Source organism: Cyanistes caeruleus, chromosome 10 (genome assembly GCF_971803275.1).
Source record: "Cyanistes caeruleus chromosome 10, bCyaCae1.hap1.1, whole genome shotgun sequence".
In the NCBI taxonomy this organism is placed as follows: domain Eukaryota; kingdom Metazoa; phylum Chordata; class Aves; order Passeriformes; family Paridae; genus Cyanistes; species Cyanistes caeruleus.
Window position 1 is genome coordinate 8,935,404 of NC_141710.1, and position 20,718 is coordinate 8,956,121.

Here is a 20,718-nt window from a genome sequence, read left to right on the forward strand (position 1 = left end):
CCTCCAAATTAAGGTTTTTAACAACACAAGATAAGCTAGATCCAACCTATGTTTCTGCACTTCCCAAACAAAAAAACAAATTAAAAAGAGCTGTGCAGCAGCTACTGCTATCTTTCAGCTGTGTGTCTGTATACATAGAAATACCTGACTGGTAAGAGATCCTCTTTTCAGGATGGGATCAATAGGGATAAAGTGGCCATTTAATTCCTGCCGTAGCTTTGTAAAGGGTTACTCTGTGTAAAACATCCTGGTTTGCTCTTCAGTGGATGATAGGATCCCCACCCCACAGGTAACCACAGCCAGCAGCTACAGGCGTGTTCTGCTCTGTGCCAATGCCTTGTGCCAGGCTGCAGGAGCCAAAACGTGGAGCAGGGAATGTGCTCTTATGAGACACAATAATCTGTGCCACTGAGCTTGCTCCAAGGAGAGCTACATTTGCAGCAGGAGGTAACTGACAAGATAAAAACATCCAAGCGGCTGGGTCAGTCAACAAGTGTGCCAGTGATGGGCTGAGACCTGGCAGGGGAGCATTCTGCATTTCTGGAGCTGTCCTGAGCACACTAGAACTGAAGTGCTCTTTCAGTCGACCAAGAAGTAGCAGAGTGATTTTTATTTATTTTTTTTAATTCAGTTTGAGTATGATTCCTGGTGGCCTTTATTAAAGAAGCTGAAATTCTAAAATATTCCCCAAAATATTGCACTAAAAGTGAGGCAATAATTTTCTTTTTCATTTTTGTATTCACAAGTGAGCTGGAAAGTAATATTACAGAAAACTACATAAATCACTGACATGTTGTTTTCTGTCTGTGTATCATTGTTACTGATAATGATCACCAAATAATAATGATTCAGGCCCTGTGATGAGTTACATGACATTATAATCTATTTCAATCTGCTTTTCATTTTTGGGATATATTACTTTTCAGATAAACTGTGAACTGAAAATCCCCAAGAAAGGATAGTGGAATGTAAATTTACAAAGTCTAGACAGCCAGGTGAAAACTGATTTTCTACACCTTATAAAGAACTATACTATAAACCAAATCTTTATTTAGTCTGAATAGTTCCACAGTTTCCAGCTGGTTGCAGAGAACTGCTGTGCTTTGAATCAGCTGACAATAAAACTAAAATGCACAAATCTTTTTTATCAGGCAACAAGTACAAATGCTTCTCTGTTAAGTAAACTGAAGTAGATAAATCCTTAGCTACACACTCAGCTAGAGCATTTCTGCTGTGACAAGGGCTGACTGCATGTGTGTGAGATTTCAAGGGGTGGTGTTCAAGTAGTGTCAATGAGGCACACACAGAGAAGGTTTTCACTAAGGTAGTCACAGCATTTCCAGCAGCAGCTGGATGACATATTAAATTAACTCTATTTGGTAGGGCACTTGCAGGGCTCAATTCTTACTCCTACAAACACATTCTAGTCTGTCTTTCTCTTCTTTTGCTGTGAAAAATAAATTGTAATCTAGACACCATCCAGTACTAGTGGGAAAGAGAAATGTGTGCATTTCCAAAGAATTTTGAAACTTCGTTTTTATCTTTCCTTTTCCCAGATTAGTATCTCAAAGTGAATGTTATTGGTGTGAAGAAAAAAATCACATATGATTGCATGCATCTGTTATGTGAAAAAACACATCAGTATTTTTGATATCTCGATGCTGTCAACAGAAACAGTTCAAGTTCTGGTAATAATTTGGGCTCTTCCTCTCTTTGCACAGATCCTTGTATTAGCAGGTCTGTCTGTGCAGTCACAGACAGATCTGTGTCACAGACATCTCGTAGCAAAGGTCCCTGAAAGGCAGATGTCATGTTATATTGATACAGACTGTTATTCAACCTTGTACCCTGCTGGGGTTACCAACTAGGAAAAACAAACACTTGGATTTTCACTGAAGTGTCTTTTTACATACATTAAAGTAGGTAAGTGACCTAGAAGTTCATGGAAGAGGATTGAGTTTTGAAGATCTTTGTCACAATAAAATGTCACTGAAACCTATTTACAGCCCAGGGTGGTTTAATCATTTTCTCATGCAGTGTTACTACTTGAAGGCTGTGGTAAGATATCCTCAACATTAAATTTTTCTATTAACCAATAGTAATTAATGAAATACACTAATGATTATATCTTGAACTGCATATCCAGTTAGATATTTTCATGTTTCCTGTACGACGTTTTCTTGAGGAAACCTCAGGCTGACTGTGTTGTTACTCATTAAGGTCATCTGCAGACTGGAATGTCAAAGAACCCAAAACAAGGTGAGATTTTGTCACTGTTGTGCTCAGGTGGGGTCTCTACCCATCACAGATGTCTGACAGTGCGTCTTCCCCTGTTTGCTCTACCACAGGTAGCAGTCTGTAGGGTATTGAGCCACAGGCAAATCAAAGTGATTTGAATGTGCTCCTTTTCTGGGACTGTATCATCTGAATGGTGATCCCTGTTGAACAGCCCCAGTTCCTGGGCGTGACTGGGAGAGGAACAACTCAGACTGTCAGTCCTGCCCTGAGTTCAGCATGGGCCCCTCAGGGGCATCGCCTGTCTCTCAGTGGCTCCTGGTCTTTTCTTCTCTTTCTTTGGCTCTCTCAAACCTTCCAAAGTTCCCTTTAAGCCACTAAAAGCTTTTGAAATAGAGCTCAAGGGAAGATTGTTATGTCTATCAAATATGGATTCCAAGACTATAGATATATACAGAAATTAAGTACATCATACAAAAATCTGTGTGACTAGAACTGAGAGTATCATGTAAGGATCTCTTTGGGTTTGAGATATAAAATTCCAAACTGAGAACTGATTTTTTTGTTTTTCAAAAGGAGGTGAACAGCAGCTTTGAATTACTGAGTAGCACAGTAAATAGCTCTCACAGCTAAAGAGCAATCTAATGTTTCTTCTGTATCTAGTTTTCCATGTGAATTTTTCATGGCTACAGATGGGAAAGAGCAGGAATGAATTCTTTCTCCATGCATTGCTCAACTTGCAAGGAATGAAATTAGGGTCTTGAGAAAAGAACAGATAATCACCATCCATGAAGAAAGCAAACATCACTGCTTCACTTGAAAAAATCATTCAACTGTGTTTTGAATTGCTGTTCTTTTCATTGACTTGTGGTGTTGCAAGCAGAAGGTAATTTTCTGACTCCAAGGATTTTCCAACCAAGTGCCATTTCATTCCCTAGGTTGTGGTGCTGGGCACACCCAAAATGGATTTGTGTTCTTTTGTTTTGTGGATTGTGTGCTTTTATTAGAGCTTATGAGAAGTACAGATATGTTGCTTACACAATATTGCCTTAGGAGATAGCTTCCTTAGAAAGTGCCTGAAGAACTTGCTCCTAGTGAAATGACAGCTGAAAAGATTTAATGTATTTCTATAAATTATTAATAAACCACAATTTGGTAGGGAACCATTTTCAAAATTATTTTCCTGGCATATAAAAGTTGTAACAGAAATGTTACATTTTATCCATCTGCTGCATGGTGTGTGCTTTTAATAATTAAAAAGTGTATTGAAACCAACATAAACTACAGGCTTTTGGCCTATATGGTAAAACCATGCTATAAATGTCCCTTAAAGGATTTATGATTGATATGTATGGAGTATTTTGCAAAAGATTATTTCATGATGTGGATGATTAGCAGTTACTTTATAATGAAATGTGCACTTGTGTATTTTGTAGAACCACTAGATGAGCTGAAGATCAGAAGCCACAGCACTGAACCTCTACCAAAGCTGGAAAACAAAGAGAGAGGACATCATGGGACAGCTTCCTCTAGGGAGCCAGGGAAAGCTCAGGAATGGGATGGAACGCCAGGCCCCCCTGTGGTGTCGAGCAGGCTGGGGAGATCCTCTGTCAGCCCTACCATGCTGGCTGGAGGCAACAGCTCAGGTATGTCATGTAGCAGAGCAGGGAAGATCTAATGAATCTCTTTGTGAGATGAAGAATCTCTAAAGATACACAGGTATCCAGATTCTTTAGACTTCCAGATATCTCCTAGGTTTGGCCCTACCCACCGACTTCTGCACTACCAGGGCTTGTGCTGTACTTGTGCTCTGTGCTGGAACAGCTGGGACGGTGACACAGGGCAGAAGCATGTAAACATGACAGTCATCTCTTTAAAAGAGGTAAAGGATTCCACCTGACATTGAAAAGGGACACTATGGCAATGACACTCGTAGGGTGGCACCTCAGGAAGAAGTTTATAAGTTCAGGTATCACATAAAGTAACAAAAACACACTGTGCACAAGCAAGACAGTCTTACTGAGGGGCACAGTGACAGGACACAGGCAGCCTTTGCTGTCTGCTTGTACAGAAATTTCTAGAAAAGTATGAAATTTCTAAAAAACTATGGATTTCAGAAGTCTCAGATTCTAACCTATTCATTTTATTAATCAAAAATGTTTACATGTTAAATAGTAAATTGCCATATGCCATGGCATTATAATGAAGTATTGTTCATAAATTGACTAAGACAAGCAGAACAGATAAATGGAGATCTATAAAGAGATATCCATGGCCCTTGCATGAGCACTGTATTGGTACCTTTGATATTTGACAGCTCTCATAAAAAAGTAACTTCATTGCTTATTAGTTGGACTGTGAGAAATATCCACTTTAAGGACAGTTGGCTTATCTAGTACTGAAGCTTCATGGTCAATGTTCAGTGAGTATAAGAGCATGAATGAGCTACTCAGACAAGAAATCATTCCTGCCTGAGAGATCTGCTGGGCAGTGAGTGGCAGCAGGGAGTGCTTAAACTGCTGAGTGAGCAGAGATGCTCACGCCTCACCCAGAACATCACTTCCCTGAGTGATAATGGGACTCACATTGTCCCTGAATTGCTGCAAATGACACCTAAAACTCAGTGTATAAATTGAAGAGTCTTTGCTGATGTGGAATGTCATTTGCAGCAGTCATGTGCTCCAGCTTCACTTGCTACAGACCCCCCAAACAATCCTTCCTGGTGCAATAAAAGTGACTTTTCTGCAAAACTTATGACTCTAGCACAGGTTTTTTGTGTGTTACTGCCATTTGCTTACTTGTCTGTTCTCACAAAGCTTCCCGGAAGGTGGGAATTTTCCAGATTAGCTCATAGCTTTTGGTAAAAATTCTGTTCCCAGTGTATTAGAGCGTCATCTGTGCTAATGCGGGTTAAAGGATGGGTTTAAAGCTACCACATCAAAGTTTTGGTACATCCAATAATTAGACTAAAGATGTGCACCAGCCTCTTCAGTTCTGCAAGATGACACTATGGAGCAGAGTAGTAAAGAAGTTAAAATTGAAGAGTATGCTCTTAGCAAAATACAACACTGCTGTCCAACATTTCTGCAGCAGTTTTATTCCAAAGAGTTGGTGGATCTCCAAAAGCAGACAAAACATGTTGGCCTCATTCTCCATTTGGCATCAGCAAACTGTAATAGTTGTTGAATCATGCCTTGATTTAGTCAACTTTGTCTTACATTGCTACGACTGTCAAAGAAAAATTTTATTTTCTTGGCTGAATTTTGACTCCTTTCTATGATTAAAATCTGAGAGCTGATTATGACTTTTCTTTCCCTGCAGATTTATGATATTTCATTTGATGAATATTGCCTCTCATCTGCCCTGAATATTTTTTCCCCTGTGTCTCTTGCTGTTGCCTGAGCAACATGTTTTTACCTTTACTTGGTGAAGCACTGCATTGAGAATGCTTTACACAGTTCTCCTCAATGAACTTGTACATGAACTGTAACAGCTCATTCTCCGCAATTAAATTAAAATTGTAACAGAATGCAAGAAGAGAGATTTAATACTTTATTATGAATACAAATGCTTTCTGGAGTCAAGGAGATAAAGTGATTCTGCACTAGGAATTAGAACTCAGACTTACTGCAGGACCAAATAAAATCAAGGCAGTCCCCAGTAAAGTCATCCCTGCTGTTGCTCTCTTTGCAACATCATAGATAACAGAAAAAAAAGGCTACTTCTTCTTTTTTTGCAGACATGTCCTTGAAACACCACAGTTTGGTGCCTGTCTCCTAGTTCACACTGGTACAGGCATTTATTAGGGCAATTATTGGAATAAATTTGTAAAAATGGGGTTGAATTGCTCTGCAGTAAAAGGGAAAAGGTTTGAATAGACTTCCCACACGTGTTCGTCAGGCAGTTCTGCTCCAGCACAGATGAGCTGGGAACTGGGGTGGCCGGGGCAAATACCTGAGTGGGAACACAGATTTTTGGTGGGTTCTCCCCAACTCTGAAAGTGCTGGTAGGATCAGAGGGAGAATGAGCCATCTCCAAACAGAACCTTTAACTTTCTGTCCATTTTGTTCAAAGAGCTTGGGATGTCAGCTGCACACAGTTATCACTGTCTTTAATGCCTGATTGTTCTGTGACAGAATTTGTCAAGGGCACTTTCTGTTTCTTGGCATCCTATAATTTCTTATGGAAAGCAGTGTGATTTGGGGGCATGCTGACTTTTAGGAAAGTCAGTGCAATTATAATGAGCAGCCAAACACAATCTGTAACACAGAATCTGTGTAACTTCGCTCCAGGAGACTTGAAGAGTATTTTCTGGAATGTTGCTGCTTTTTTCCTAACTGCAATGAAGAAGCATTTTGCATTGCCACCTGCTGCTGGAGACAGGCACTGCCCTGTCTTTTAAATCTCAGAAACTGTTGCACTCTGGTTTTGCATTACCACCAGCTTGTCACTCAGCCAGCCGTAAATATTCCATCTGAAAACATAATTGGCAATCAGGAAGGGAGTAAATGCCCACCCTTCATTGGAATTACTGGCCATCATTGTTGATTTCCAGAAGTAATGAATATTTTAAGTTCATCTATTTGGGAATGGGGAAAAGCCTGGGAGGCCCAAGGCACAAGATGCATGCATTGGTGTGAGAAGGGAGTAGCAGCCAAATGTCAGTTCATGCCAGTCCAACCTGCTTCGTGCAAAGACGACTCAGTAGTCCCACAAATCCCTACATTTCCTCATCACAGGCAGTATCACTGTGCTCCTAAATCCACAAGGATTCTCCACGTGAGTTGAGCTGGGGTTTTCTGTTGTTGCCCGAAGAGGCCCAGTCCTTGGTGCACTGGTGATTCACGTTCTCTCCTCACAAGCTCCTACTGAGCAGTGCCTGTCACCTGTCATAAAACTGCACCGGGAGCTGCACACCGAGGTCATCCTGCCAGGGATGTGGGACCTCCAGGATGCAGGATCACACCAATTCTGGCTGGAGTAAAAATATTGCCTAGGTGTAAGAAAAACACAGACAAAATTCCTGAACAAAGATACAAAACACTTCTATTTCAAAGAAGCCAGGAAATAGTAAACACAGCCAAATCCTACAACACAGAAATAGCTTTACAAAGAAAATAAACACCCATATTTCAGGATACAAAGTATATTCCACTAACAGCTTTTCCCTTTGGGCAAGATATCCCCTAAACCTAAACAGAGGGTTCCTTTTCAGACATGGTTTTACTCATTACCTGACTTGGGTTTGAGACTTGCTAAACTTTTGACCTATGGATATCTGGTAACACCGAGTTCCACAGATTCAGCATTCCCCTTGTGGAAACTCTTCAGTTTGACTCGCTGCTGTGATATTTTAGCACTAATTGGCTTCTGCCAATAGCAAAGTACTAATACTTTTTTAGATAACAGAATACTATATAGCTTATTGCACCCTAATGTTTCATAATTTCAAGTTATATTTCAGCTTACTCATCACTTTTTGGCCAGTATGAAGATACTTGGTGTGATATATTTTTCCAGTATGCATGCTTTCTTTTTCTTCTTTTTCTTCCTTTTTTTTTTTTTTCTTTTTTTTTTTTTCATGTGATTGCTCTCAGCCTGTCACATTGCCTTGTTTAATTCAAAATGCATTTCTTGGCAGCTGTAGCAAATAAGCAATATTTCTCTTTTCATGTGCAAAGAAGAGACTGTGACAGGGTAAGAAGCTTCTCCAATGTGAGTGACAGCCAGAGTATTTTTTTGAATTAAGATTAGGTAAGGCAGAATGAAGGCTTCCTTGGATGAATAAAGAACTCTTCCTATTAAGATCCAAAAATAAAAATCATGAAGAGTTGTTGTACTTCTGAAGAATATAGGAAGCCATAGCACATTGGTATTAAACTGATTGAAAATATTTCTGTAAAATCTTGTGGCATTTCAATGCTGTCCTTTATTGAGGAAAATCCTACAACACCCCGTGTCCCAAAGGCAATCAGCCAAGCCTCTACATCTTTAGTCATGATGGCAGCCCTTGCTGTTTTGGAAAACAAGGCATTTATATGAGTACTTAGCCACATAATTAAATGCACAACTTTAAGGCAATCCTATTTGTGTTTGGAAAGCCTGTATTTCTGTGTCACACAGCCTCTCCTAAAATTCTCATCCTTAATGCTGCCCTTTGGAACTAAATTCTTGCCTGTTTCCATGTGTAATCCTCCTGGTGCTGTCAAGACTGAGTTTAAACCTGAGAGTGCAGTGGCGTTGCAGCTGACTTTGTGTGTGGGCTTGCCTGGTGTCAGGGGCTGTGGTGCCACCCTGCTGTCCCAGTGCTGTGGCCACTGTGGGTGCCACAAGAGGGGACTGAGGTGCACTGTCCCACCAGGGCCTCCCAGCCCTGCACTGCACCTGGCTCCCAGACACCTGCAGTGCATTTTGCCTATCAAATCCCTGTCAGAGATTTGACATTTGAAGCTGTGCAACATAATGCCACTGAAATTCTGAATACACCAACTGAATTTTATGAACATTTACATGCATAGCATTCCACAGCTTTCTGGCTTCCCCCAAAAATCTGCTGAATTCAGACCTCATGCTGGCCATTGATTGCAAGGGGCATCTCTAGAGGCTGCTCACATACTCTGGCCTACAGAGCTCTCCCTGTGTATCTATCAGGACAGCTGAAAGAACTCAGCTCCACTCCATGAATTACTGTCACTTAGGGGACTTCTCAAAAAGTCCAAGACCACTCATTTCAGATGTTAATACTGAGCTGTCTCAGTATCATCAACAAGACATAAACACGAATTTCTAAACACTAGAAACTAGATTATTTGCATTAAATAGGAAAACCCAGATAGCCCTAGCACAGTGAATAAGCTGCCCATAGCTGAAAAATAGCATGCCACAGAATACAGAGCAGTGAGTTGTGCAGCACTTAAAGAACAGACCATTTATGGACTATTTTTCCCCCACAGTGGTGTGCTGTTACTCAGACCACTAATTACAGTAGAATACAGCATTTATTTGGTCTAAAAATATTACCACTGAGACGCAAAAGCTAGATGGAGCTATGTCTGAAGCACCTTTTGGTGAGGATCACCATGGAAATCACAATAGTTTCCTTAATACTGTAATATATATTACAGGGAGATAAAGGAACTAATACTTCATCTGTGTGTGATAGGTTTTATTTCTTTGATGCCAGATGAAAGGAGTCTCTTTGGCAAGGAAATGGTAATCTCTCGTTGTTGCACATAGATCCAAATTGGAAATTATGACACTTCTTTCTGCTTTCCTAAAGCAAAGAAAATAATTCAGAAGCACAGTCAGACAGTGTCTTGGAGTTTTTTATGTGCTGAATGTCTGATTGTGCTTGTCACAGCAGAAACAGAATCTCTACTTAGCAGTAGAGAAAAACAACTGAAAAAACCCCAATTCTTGTCCTTTCTGAAACCCCAGCAAAATTCCAGGAGATGAGAGATGAGGTATAATAATGAGATCCATTATTTATCTATATTACTGAAAGGAGCAGTCAGAAATCTGGCACAAAGACAGCGTGAAATCAGAACAAAAACAAATCTAATCAACCTTCAGAGTAACTGCCCAAGTCCAAAAAAAGCAAACCAGCAGACTGTGTACAAAAACAAGGTTATGGAGGAGGCCAGTCTGCTCCTTTCTGTGTGCCTATGGCTGTGTTGACTCATGGTGTGTTTACAGACTGACTAGGAGAGAGTGAATTGAATAATGCATTTGGTGAACAGCATAAATATTTTTTGCTGCTCAGCCAGCTGGCTGTTAACTAACCTATTAATATTTAGTTGATGAATATTCACCCCTACAGATGTTTTCATTGGTTTAAGTGCTCCAGCCTAAGTGAATAGCTCTTCTCCACACCCTGTTGAATCCTGAAATATCTGAGGAAAATAAGCATTTAAGTTGACAATGAGAAAGCATCAGTGAGAGTGGAAGAATCCAGGATGTGGCTGTTATGTGGAGAAATGTGCCAGCTGTTTCCAAAGGTGTGCCAAAGGTGTATCCAAAGTTTCCAAGGTGTGCCAAGTGACTTCAAGGACATGCTGGTGATGGGCATCTTCCTTTCAAGCTGTGGCCCAACCAGTGGCCAGTGGTGATACTAGAGATCCACACAGGAAATAGAGAAATCAGTGTAAAACAAGCACTGACAAAGCAGCCGTGTAAATGAGGCATGAAAAGACAGATTTTGGACAGATACAGTCAAAAAATGTGCTTCAGAGGCAAACTTGCTAAGCCACAACTCCATGAGGCATAGGTCCTTCGTTTCTTCCTGAAAACACGGAATTGGAGGAATTCTTCAAACTTTATTTTAAAAAACTTAAAATTCTTTAAGTTGTAATGAAGCATGGCATTGTAATTGCATGTTATTCATGGTAAAGCAGCACTGTCAATGTGAAAAGTGAGACTCTGTTATTGTACCAAATCTGTCTGGTGAGTCCAAATGTTATCAGTGTTTACCCACTAAATAGGAATAGCAGGTGCAGGGTTGGGGAGAAGGTTTCTGAAACATGAGGAGAATGAACACATTGATCTGAGCAGAGCCATAGACTGAGGTGCTTCCTCGGTCTTATAAAGGAAATGGAAGAAGAAAAAATATTTCTTGGCCAGAAACAGGCAGATCATTTTTTCAGGAAAAGACAGTTTCCTCCAGACCAGCTGAATGCCGGGGTAGCACATGGGTGTCAGCATGGCTTAGATATAAAAACCTTTCTCCAGGCCTCCTGAACTGCATGGTCACCTCATGTCAGTGTGTACAATAGTAACCTGTGCTGGAAATCAATGGGGAGCCTTCTTAGAAATTATTCGATATAAAACAGCAGAAGGAAAATCAAATAACTGTGCCATTTCTTTGCAGCTCTTCTCTCAAGTGAAGTTTTTCTCTCAAGGCAAACGTTGCTTCTGTTATCACCTTGGTTCTGGGCAACTGACTTGCCACTGCTGATGTTTTGATTTGTCTCTTCCTACTTTATGTCTCTCAATTCATTGCCACTGATGTGAGATTCCCAAGTATTTTTGGTGTCGTTCCAAATCCCCAAGTGTGACAATATCCTCACCACTTTTGCATACCACCTCCTTCATTTTCTGGCATTTCGTGCTTTCCTTCAGCACAGTCAGTCTTTGGGCTGCCATGGAAAGCTCTGGGGTGGAAAGATGAAACCAGAAGCCTCTGTAACTCCCTTAATCTCTGCTGTATTTCATGAGGACAAGAAAAGGCATTGGGGAGCAGGGGAGTGGGGAAACAGGAATGCTTTTTTTGTATTCTTCCTGTCTGCTGTTTTATGCTCTATCCTTCAGAGGTCCCAGAGCAGGCATGAGTCCTGTCTGAATTCCTCTTCTGATCTCAACTTCTGCTCGTGATTCAGCCAAATGTCCAAGACTTTAACTCGATACCGAGGCAGGAGTCTCCATTTCAAGGGAATTCTGCATCCACAGTGTTTCAGCTTGCAGCAGTGGTACCCTGCTCCTGCTCATTGCTGTTTCTGCTCTCTCCCTTTCCAGAGTCTAAATCCAGCTGCCGGTTAGGCCGCTCCGCATCCACGTCAGGAGTGCCTCCTCCATCTGTGGCGCCGCTCAGGCAGCCCAGCGACCTCCAGCCGAGCCAGGTACCATCGTTTGCCAATCGGGAATGACTCCATGTGCTGCAACATGCCAAATGTTCCCACCTCTCTGTCTGTCATTTGTTACAGTAAATGATTTTTTTGGTTTATGTCTTTATTTTCTGTGCGTGTGCGTGCATCTGTGTGTGCACATCTCTCATTGGCAATGAAATTCCCCTGGCTGCAGCCAGCAGAATTTTCTTTGCTCTTAATTCCTTGTATCTTTTTCTGTCTTCATTCTGTAATATAAATGTAGTACAACTGTACTGTATGAACTGGCTGGGTTTTTTTCTTTTTTCATGTTTTCTGTACTTTTTTACTGTCTTAAAATTTATCAAACTTTGATAAATTTAATCTATGTTTTTATGTAAATTTCTTTTAAATGTCTTGTCTAGAGCACTTACACCAATGTTGTCAATTACTTGTACATACTTGACTTCTGCCCAGTTGTACTTTAATATTTGTGCCAGTCTCACATCTGGTTGGAGCTTAATGCATGATTGTATTACACTGTGATTTATCACTGTCCTGAAAACTGCTCTTACAGCAAGTGATTTTGTTTAGTTGAGGCAGCTAGACTCTCTTCAGCTATAGACTGTATCGTGCTTATAGGACTATTAAATAGTCCACTGTAGTTATATTTATTGTACATTTTTAGGAATCAAAAAAACAAAGGAGAAACATCCCATCAAAAACAAAAATAGGAAAAATTAGAGGTGTTTGGGTTTGGCAAATTTCTCCAATAGAGAGAAAATAGAAAAGAAATAAAGACATGAGAAACCTATACTTACCTTTATTTTATATGCTAATACTGATATTGTAACATTTTGTTGCACAGACCTGTATTATTAGTTTGACAGAACTAGCTGAGAGTAGCAATTGAAAGAAGAGGTTTTGCTTAAACATTATGTGAATGGCTTCTGTCAAAGCACTGTGGCACTACATCACTGGTGTGTACGTGTGGGGTGTGTGTGCACAAGGAGACAGGAGCACGGATGGATTTATGTGCATATGCATATACGTGTGCACACACAGTCACCCTTATTCTGATGGATAATTTCTGAGTGGCTTTCAGGGAGTTAGTCCCCAAAACCCTACTGAATGTCACTGAGGTTTGAGTGGAAATCTCCCTGAGAGCTGCTTTGCAATAATCACATATTTGTGTGTGTATCTTGATGAGTTGCTCCAATGATGTCTTGACCAAAGCAAAGACCACAAGAGTAAGGTTGATTTACTCTCTCCCGACAGCCAGCAACTAGTTAGGAAGGTTTTATTTGGATAACCAAGCCTGGACAGGTTACAGTTCTGTACCCTGTGTGAACTGATATGATTGTATTACTTCTGAGCACTGCCAGACGCGAAGACTCAGAGAACCCTGCACATTTCTGAAGCATATTTTACATAAGAAAATCAAATCCATAATGGAGATTCAAAATGACGGCCCATTTAAATAACACATCAAGTGTTCCTTCATCTAAGGAAGAAATTAGGGTAATTGTACTTCCAAAGGTTTTCAGTGTCCCAGTGTGCAGGTAGTATATATTTTTGATTAAATGGGTCTTACAGCACTCATGATGCTTTGCTGTTTACTCAGTGGCAAAGGCACCTTGGGTGTTTTGAAGAGATTTTAGCTTGTCAGTTTATAGTAAGAACTAAACAATAAGCCTTGAAAGCAGAACCTGATGTGAGAGAAGAGATAATGAGCCTCTTAGAAGCTGAGGCCAGGGTTCACTGAAACTGTGTAGGGAAAAATCCACCTCAGTTCGTACAGAAGAAAAGAACAAAGATGATAAGAGGAATTTTCAAGTGACTGTAGGAGGGTGATCTTGTTAATTGAATAATGTATGGTATGGTCATGACTTCATGGAAAACAAGAAAAACTAGTACAAGCCTTCTCTCTCTCCTTTCTCTTCCCTTCCAGCTGACAATCTCTTGCTCTCCATCTATTATGCTGTCATTTACTATAACAGCATAATTTTTAAAGTTGTGGATTTGACCCTGATTTCAGAGAAATGACAAAAGTCTTATCTCCATGGCAGATACAAACTGATTCTTCTTTCAACACCTATTCTATCTCAATGTGCAAATAATGGATGATGGGTGAAATGTGTTTCCAACAGCTGGGCTGTTAGTCCATTCTCAATCTGCCAGGTTGTGGCATACAGGGTATCTATTTTTGTGTGCTGTGGCTATTGATTGTATTGATACTGCTTTCTTTAACAACATCATAATGAACAGTTAGGCTTTCCAAAAGATTAAGAAGACATACTGTGTTATCCACCTCCCTGTTGATCAGATGGGCACAGCTAACATTCAAACAGGAATATAAGATCTGGGAAAGGGCAGATTACTGTTAATTGGTTTTCTCAAATCTTCATGGACCCCAGACTGAAGGTTCTCAAAATGCTTAATTTGGGGAAAAAAAAAAAGACAAATTTGCAACTGAGTTCTCAAAACCCATCATTTTTAATACAATTGTTCATAGTAGTGGTGACTATGCTTAGGAATTAAAAATAGATCTGATCTAAGGAAACCTATATTATAATTACAATCATATATTAGATAATTATGTAACTATTGTCATTAACTCCCCTATGCCTTATTTTCTTATTTCTTATTTGCTTATTGATGTAGGAATTGTGAGGATTAATCAGTTAGAATTATATACCACAGAATATATCTATGGTATATTGATGGGAAGCAGTAGAGGGATCAAGTAAAAATAAAAATAAAGGGCTTATAAGCAGAGATTAACTATGTGGCTGGTCTCTGATGGAGAACACTAAAAATTCTGTAATGTAGTGGCAACCAGCATTTGCCAACATGCTGAGCCAGACTGAGAGCCTGCCTTCTGTCCTCAGTTCTGGGAAATGGTGAGGGCACTGGAAAGAGTTGATTGCAGGAAGCAACCTTGGACAAAGTAACGAATTGTCTCAATTTAAACTGAAAGATAAACAAGTTTATCCTGGAACTGAAGTTATTGATTGTAAAAGAACAAAGTTTAAGAAATTAAGGAAGTAGCAGAAGAATTCAGGTAAGGGTCTTGGAAGTGTAATAATAGCAGAAGCATAGAATATTTTTGAGCTACAATATGGCACATTGCTGTATTTCCTAAATGCATATCTAAACAAAAATATCCTACAGAGAGGGGTGTAAGTAGCAGAGAAGTATTCTAGATAGGATGTATTGTCTTGTAAAGAAAGGAAAGAAGGAGCTCTTAAATATTCATGCTGAAAGACAAACCAGCAGGGAAGATGACCAGCCTTTCTCAACTGTGTTTTAGCTGGGACTCAGGAAAAGAGAGTTTATGAAAGTTGTAAGAAGGGGCTGGAAACTCAGGAGGACAAGGGTGTAATGAGGTTATGGAAGGAGAAAATTAGAAGGGCCAAATCCTGACTAGCACTTAATCTGTCTACTGTCATAAAAGTCAATAAGAAATGTGTCTAGAAATACATTAGCAGCAAAAGGAAGTCAAAGGAGTATCTCCATCCTCTTTTTGGATGGTGGAGGGAACATGACAAAAAATGAGGAAAAAACTGAGGTACTTCTTTGTGCCTTCTTTGCCTCAGTGTTCAATAGTAATACCAGCAGTTTTCCAGGTCCCAGCCCCCTGAGCTGGGAGGCAGACACAGGAGCAGAATGAAGCCCCCATAATCCATGGGGAAATGGCAGTGACCTGCGTTAACACTTAGACACACACAGTAGGATACCATGTGTTTATATTAGGAAAAATTTCTTCATGGAAAGAGTTGTCAAGCAACAGAACAGGCTGCCCAGGGAAGTGGGAGAGTCTATTCCACCATCCTTGGAGGTATTTAAAAGACATGTAGATGTGGCACCTGGGGACATGATTTAGTAGGGGGCTTTTCAGTGCTGGGTTAAAGGCATTTTTCAGCCTAAGTGATTTTCATTCTATAAAGGTATGACATTGTTCACAAAAAGCTTACAGGTAATGGAGAAATATTGGAAAAAGTAAAGCAAGTTATATCTTAGAGAAAAGTGCGTGAATAACATTAGAGGTAGTAAAAGTCCATTTGGCCTTTATATGGAAATGAAAACAAGTAACTGTCTTTTGTAGCCATCTAAGTGGACAGAGAACAGTAGGATTTAACCTCTTTGTGAGGTTTATAAAGTACAATATAGTACAATATTAAAGTACAATAAACAATGTACGATTCACAGATGTGCCAGTGAATAACTCCTCACCCATTTTGCTGGAGCCTCTGTGCTGGCACCTGAGACTTCTGTAGCAGGCATGGTCAGGGGTGGGAAATGCACAGTCCTGCCATGGGACAGCCAGAGTGAGCAAAACTGCTCACCTGTGTAAAGCAAGCAGGATTTGGAGTCACAGGTATCACTGCTATGCAATGATGTTTCCCTGCCATCGTGTTCCACATCTTCAGCTCAGGGTAACAAAGGATTACATTCCATCGATGAGCTCAGATATCCCTGTGGCACACAGGGTATGTGTGCACTGAGCATGTCTGTCACAAGAGAAGAAAACGTTTGAAGCAGGCTGTGGAAGTCCCTCTGCTGGAGAGCAGAACATCTTGCATTCAGAATTTTAGTGTACATAAAATCCTCTCTGTATCACTGCCATGCCTTTCTGAAGCAGCCTTCAGCACAGAAAAACCCCACTGATTTCCATTTTAAGAAAAATAGAGATCACATAAACACCCTGGGATTTTTTTTTTTCTGTGGATGAGCTTTACAAAGTGAGGTTTGTTTTCATTAATTTGTAGACTGTGATTGGAAAATCCCATGTACTGGGCTACACAGCAGCACAGTAGTGCATGTTTTTAAGATACATGGTATGAAGAAAAACACACTCTTTGAAAACAAAACTAGGGATAGCTAGAGTTTCATATTTTAGCTTTCCTGCAAAGCAGAGCCTATTTTCAGACATATTTCCACAAAACTGTGTTCCTTATCTGCAAATATGCAGCGTCTCTTCATGCTGCCTATTAGTTTCTTGCTTTTCAGTGGCCAGACATCACTGTCCTTTCCTGTTGCCTCCTCAAGGTATGTTATCTTAATTCTGAGGGTTTGTATGCCTCTTAAGGTTTGGTGTCTTGTTGTGGGGAGGACCAGGCAGTGATATCTAGCTCCAATTTAAGCAAGGAAAGAAGATTTAAACTTTACAGAGATGATCAAAGTAAAATCCAGAAGCCATGCTGAGATTAGAAGGAATAACTCAGACGAGGGAATGAAGATAAGGGGACAGCTATGAATTAAGGAGTCTCAATGTGCATTGAAGGAATGAAGAAAAAGCTAGAAAATATATCAGCATCAACACTAAAACTTTTTGTGGCTTATTTTAGAAATATTGCAGCTCAGTTCATAACTTGTCTGGTGTCTGCCTGAGCCCTCTGCAAGCTGAGGCAGTATTTTACTTTCCCCACATGACCACATTGGTAAACACAAGAGAAGGCACAAGATGGACAAACTAACCATTACCCTCCAAAATTCAGGACAGCTCTCACTCATTTTATTATTTGTATGAACATAATGTAGCAAAGGGGAAAGGCCTCCCAAGAGTGGACGTGGTCATTGTCTTGCACCAAATGAAGTGAGTCCATCAATAATTTATTGGAGAATGTGTCTTTGATAGGCAAGAATTTTAGATACAAGTTGGCTCCTTAAATTCATATCTAGGTAGAAAAACAAGACCACTTGTAGAATAACCAAGTGCTGGGGGAGACTGGTGCCTGGGGCTGGCAGGCTGAGGGAGCTGCAGGACTGATGTGGAAATCCAAAGGTCACAGAGCAGGGAGACAGGGACCAGGAGTCTTCCAGCACAGTTTTCCAACATAGCAATGTAAGTAGGGAAGTAAGAAGCAGATTTTGTACTTTGAATACGCAGCTGGGAGGATTTGTCTTTGTATTCATGTCCCCTTGGCCTGGGACAGGGGTAGTGCACACCAGGGTGCATGAACCAGGACAGGGGAGAAGCCCCTTGGGATCACTTGGGTCTGTGCCAGAGGCAGCCTGGGTGAAAATGCACTTTAGCAACTGTTCAAAATGGACAGTTTGGCTAATCCAACAGGATTAGAAAAAGCTTTATTTACCCCAGAGCTGGGGAGGCAAAGCAGGGTGCTGCTGAGGTTTGATCCCCATCCCACTGAGGGCAGCTGGGCTCAGCTCTGGGCTGAGGGAGTTGGGCCCAGCACACCCCATTCAGCCAGCCCATCCCATATCCCTGCCCCACATACCTGCCCCACGTCTCTGCCCCACATCTCTGCCCCATATCCCTGTCCCCCATCCCTGCCCCACATCCCTGCCCCACATCTCTGCCCCACATCCCTGCCCCACATCCTGCATCTGCAGTGGAAGCAGAGGCTTTACTGTGGCCCCACCTGCCCCTGCCCTGCCCCAGAGGGAGAGAAGGAAGGAGAGAAGGAGGAGGCTTGCTCCAGCCTCAGCTGCTAAATCCCCACTCCTCCACAAAACAATCTAGATAGTATTTTATTTAAGACTCAGTATTTAGGTGTTAACTGAGATGTAACCACAATGCACATGTTTTATTGTGAAAAAAAATTCTAGCATTAAAACTGATGTGAGACCTTCAGGGCAACTATTATTTAATTTTGTACACCAGTTGAAAAATCCCAAACAACTATTCTAATTGTTCCATTTTAAAACAAAATCATGATGGAAGAGAAGTACCACAAAGAAGCTGAGACATATTTTAGCTGCTTTTCATATGCATGAGTAGAACACTACCTTGCAGTTTAAGTGCAGTAAAAGCTCATTGTAAAAAATACACAAAACTTTAAAGGAATAATTTGGAATTGAATTTTGACAAGTACTGAGTACTCTTCAGCAACAGAGATACATATTTGTCTCCTGCCTAAGTTCACTCTGTATTGGGTCAGTTAAATACCTTGTAATGTCTCTAGCTTTAGTTGTGAATACAAAACATTATATAGCATTTTATGCCTTGTAAGCATTGTGGTCACCCTATAATTAATGAATGCACAGAATGTAAATTGTTACCATTATGGCTATAATTATTTTTGAAGGTACCTAGACAAAGTACTTCCCCAATGAATTGACATTATCATGCTTTAGTTGGCAAATGTGCATCTGAAAGTGAATACTCTGTGAGCAGAAACAAAGCATCTGTGCTCTTCTATTATTCTCAGCTTAAAGTTGCCATTTTTTCCCAGCAGTAGTGTACAAGAGTTCAAAGAGTCAGCAAACACCCTGCAGTTGTGGGGCACAGTAGCAGAGCTGGGTTCCTGATTCTGCAGTTAATGAATTCTGCTGCTGAGAAATGAGCACCTTTAAATCAAGATCCACTGTTCCATATCTGATCACAGCAATCTTTTTTTTAGCTTCCATTATATGAAAGAAATACAGTCATTGCAGGTTGATGGAGAACTCTGTGGACTGAAGTAGTCCTTCATTCAGTTTGATTTCTAGGGAAATGGTAGTAAAAAAGTAAGTTGTACTAGCAAGAGAATTTGTGTGTGTTACACAGCATGGACTCATGTCAGCACTCAGTACTGCCAATCTGTACTACATGCATTCCTTGATGAATCTCAGCCTAGAACCAGCATCAGACTCCAGTGATTCTGCTCTTTTGTCTCTTATCATGCACAAAGATTTGCAAAGAAAGAATCAACTTCTGTCATCCTTGCCCTCTGGGCCAAAGGGAAAAATGATCCCCATGGGCTGCTGGTTAAAGATCTCAGGGGACGTGCAGTCCCAGATTTCTATTCAAAGGGAATACCTAACTACTGTGCTAATTGCCACTCTTATAATTTTCTCTGTCCCTCTTTCCTCCTCTAATTTTCTAAAGTTCTGAAAGTCTATTGTGTATTTTGGACATAGAATAGCAAAACATACAAAACAATTTATGGGACAGTGGCAATCCTTTTCCTCCCCCCTGTGTGTACATGCCAAGTATTCCTCTTGAGCCAGTGCAATGCCTGTGAGATGTCTGTCTCCATTCTCCTGGAGCCAAGGTTATGGTTGCTCCTTTTTGATACTTGATCTTTTTCTTAATCCAAAATATATGTCCACAGTGTGGGAACAGTCCTATGCTGCTCACTCTGTAATCAGTGCCCCATGGGGCTTTGGTCTGGACTTTCTATACACTATTTATTACTTTGGATAGTAGCTTCTATTTTTGCCTGAGAAGATATTCACTTAAAGGATCTTAATTACTCCTTATGTTTAGCTATTACAGTTAATAAAGCTTGGGATTGTCACTGAATCCAAAACCTGCTTAAGGTTGGCCAATAAAATCTACCACAATATTGATTGTGGTGGTGTCCAAGAGTTGTAGTTATTTGTTGGTGGGCAATATGCATGGAACAAAGGCTGTTCCTGCCCCAGAATTTATAAGTTCAGTGTAATAGATGAGGAAGTAAGAGGTTGCATATGGGAGTAGATTGGTAAGGGTATGACTCTCAGGAATTGCTTAAGGTTTGGTTTTTGTGAAAGTGCAAAAATTATTTGGGGTGCAATCTACTGTATCTGTGACGGTGATTTTACAAAGTTTTATGTGTCACTGATACAATGAAATGCATTGGAATGTCTAAAAGTGGAAAACCAGATATATTTTACGCAGAACACTTAACAAATTATGTCTCTCCTTCAAATGATGCTGTCATGGAGAAATCTTTAATGTCTGTGTATGCAAAGAAAAAGGAATGTAAGCATAGAGTGCATGTTGTGGGTGCTGGTTTTGCAAGTGTCTGGGAGAAAGGAAATCCTCTGGGTCCTACCTGGGAGGATGGACAGGCATGGGAGAACCCACAGTGGAGTACAAAGAGAAGCCCGTGGCACAGGCACTTCACTGCTGGGACAGGGACCAATTCTACCTTGAGATGATGTTTGGATTTGACCAGTATGTGTGGCCTGAATG

General features: G+C 40.6%; 1 protein-coding gene across 3 annotated transcripts in view; it reads left to right on the plus strand.

The window, feature by feature from the left end:
• Positions 1–20,718, plus strand: part of NYAP2 (neuronal tyrosine-phosphorylated phosphoinositide-3-kinase adaptor 2) — a 132,698-nt gene that overhangs the window by 96,323 nt on the left and 15,657 nt on the right. For all 3 annotated transcript variants that reach the window (XM_023933213.2, XM_023933214.2, XM_023933216.2), the window contains 2 exons: positions 3,672–3,881; positions 11,746–11,849. In XM_023933213.2, the coding sequence (XP_023788981.2) occupies positions 3,672–3,881; positions 11,746–11,849 (314 nt within the window). The remainder of the gene's footprint in view (positions 1–3,671; positions 3,882–11,745; positions 11,850–20,718) is intronic.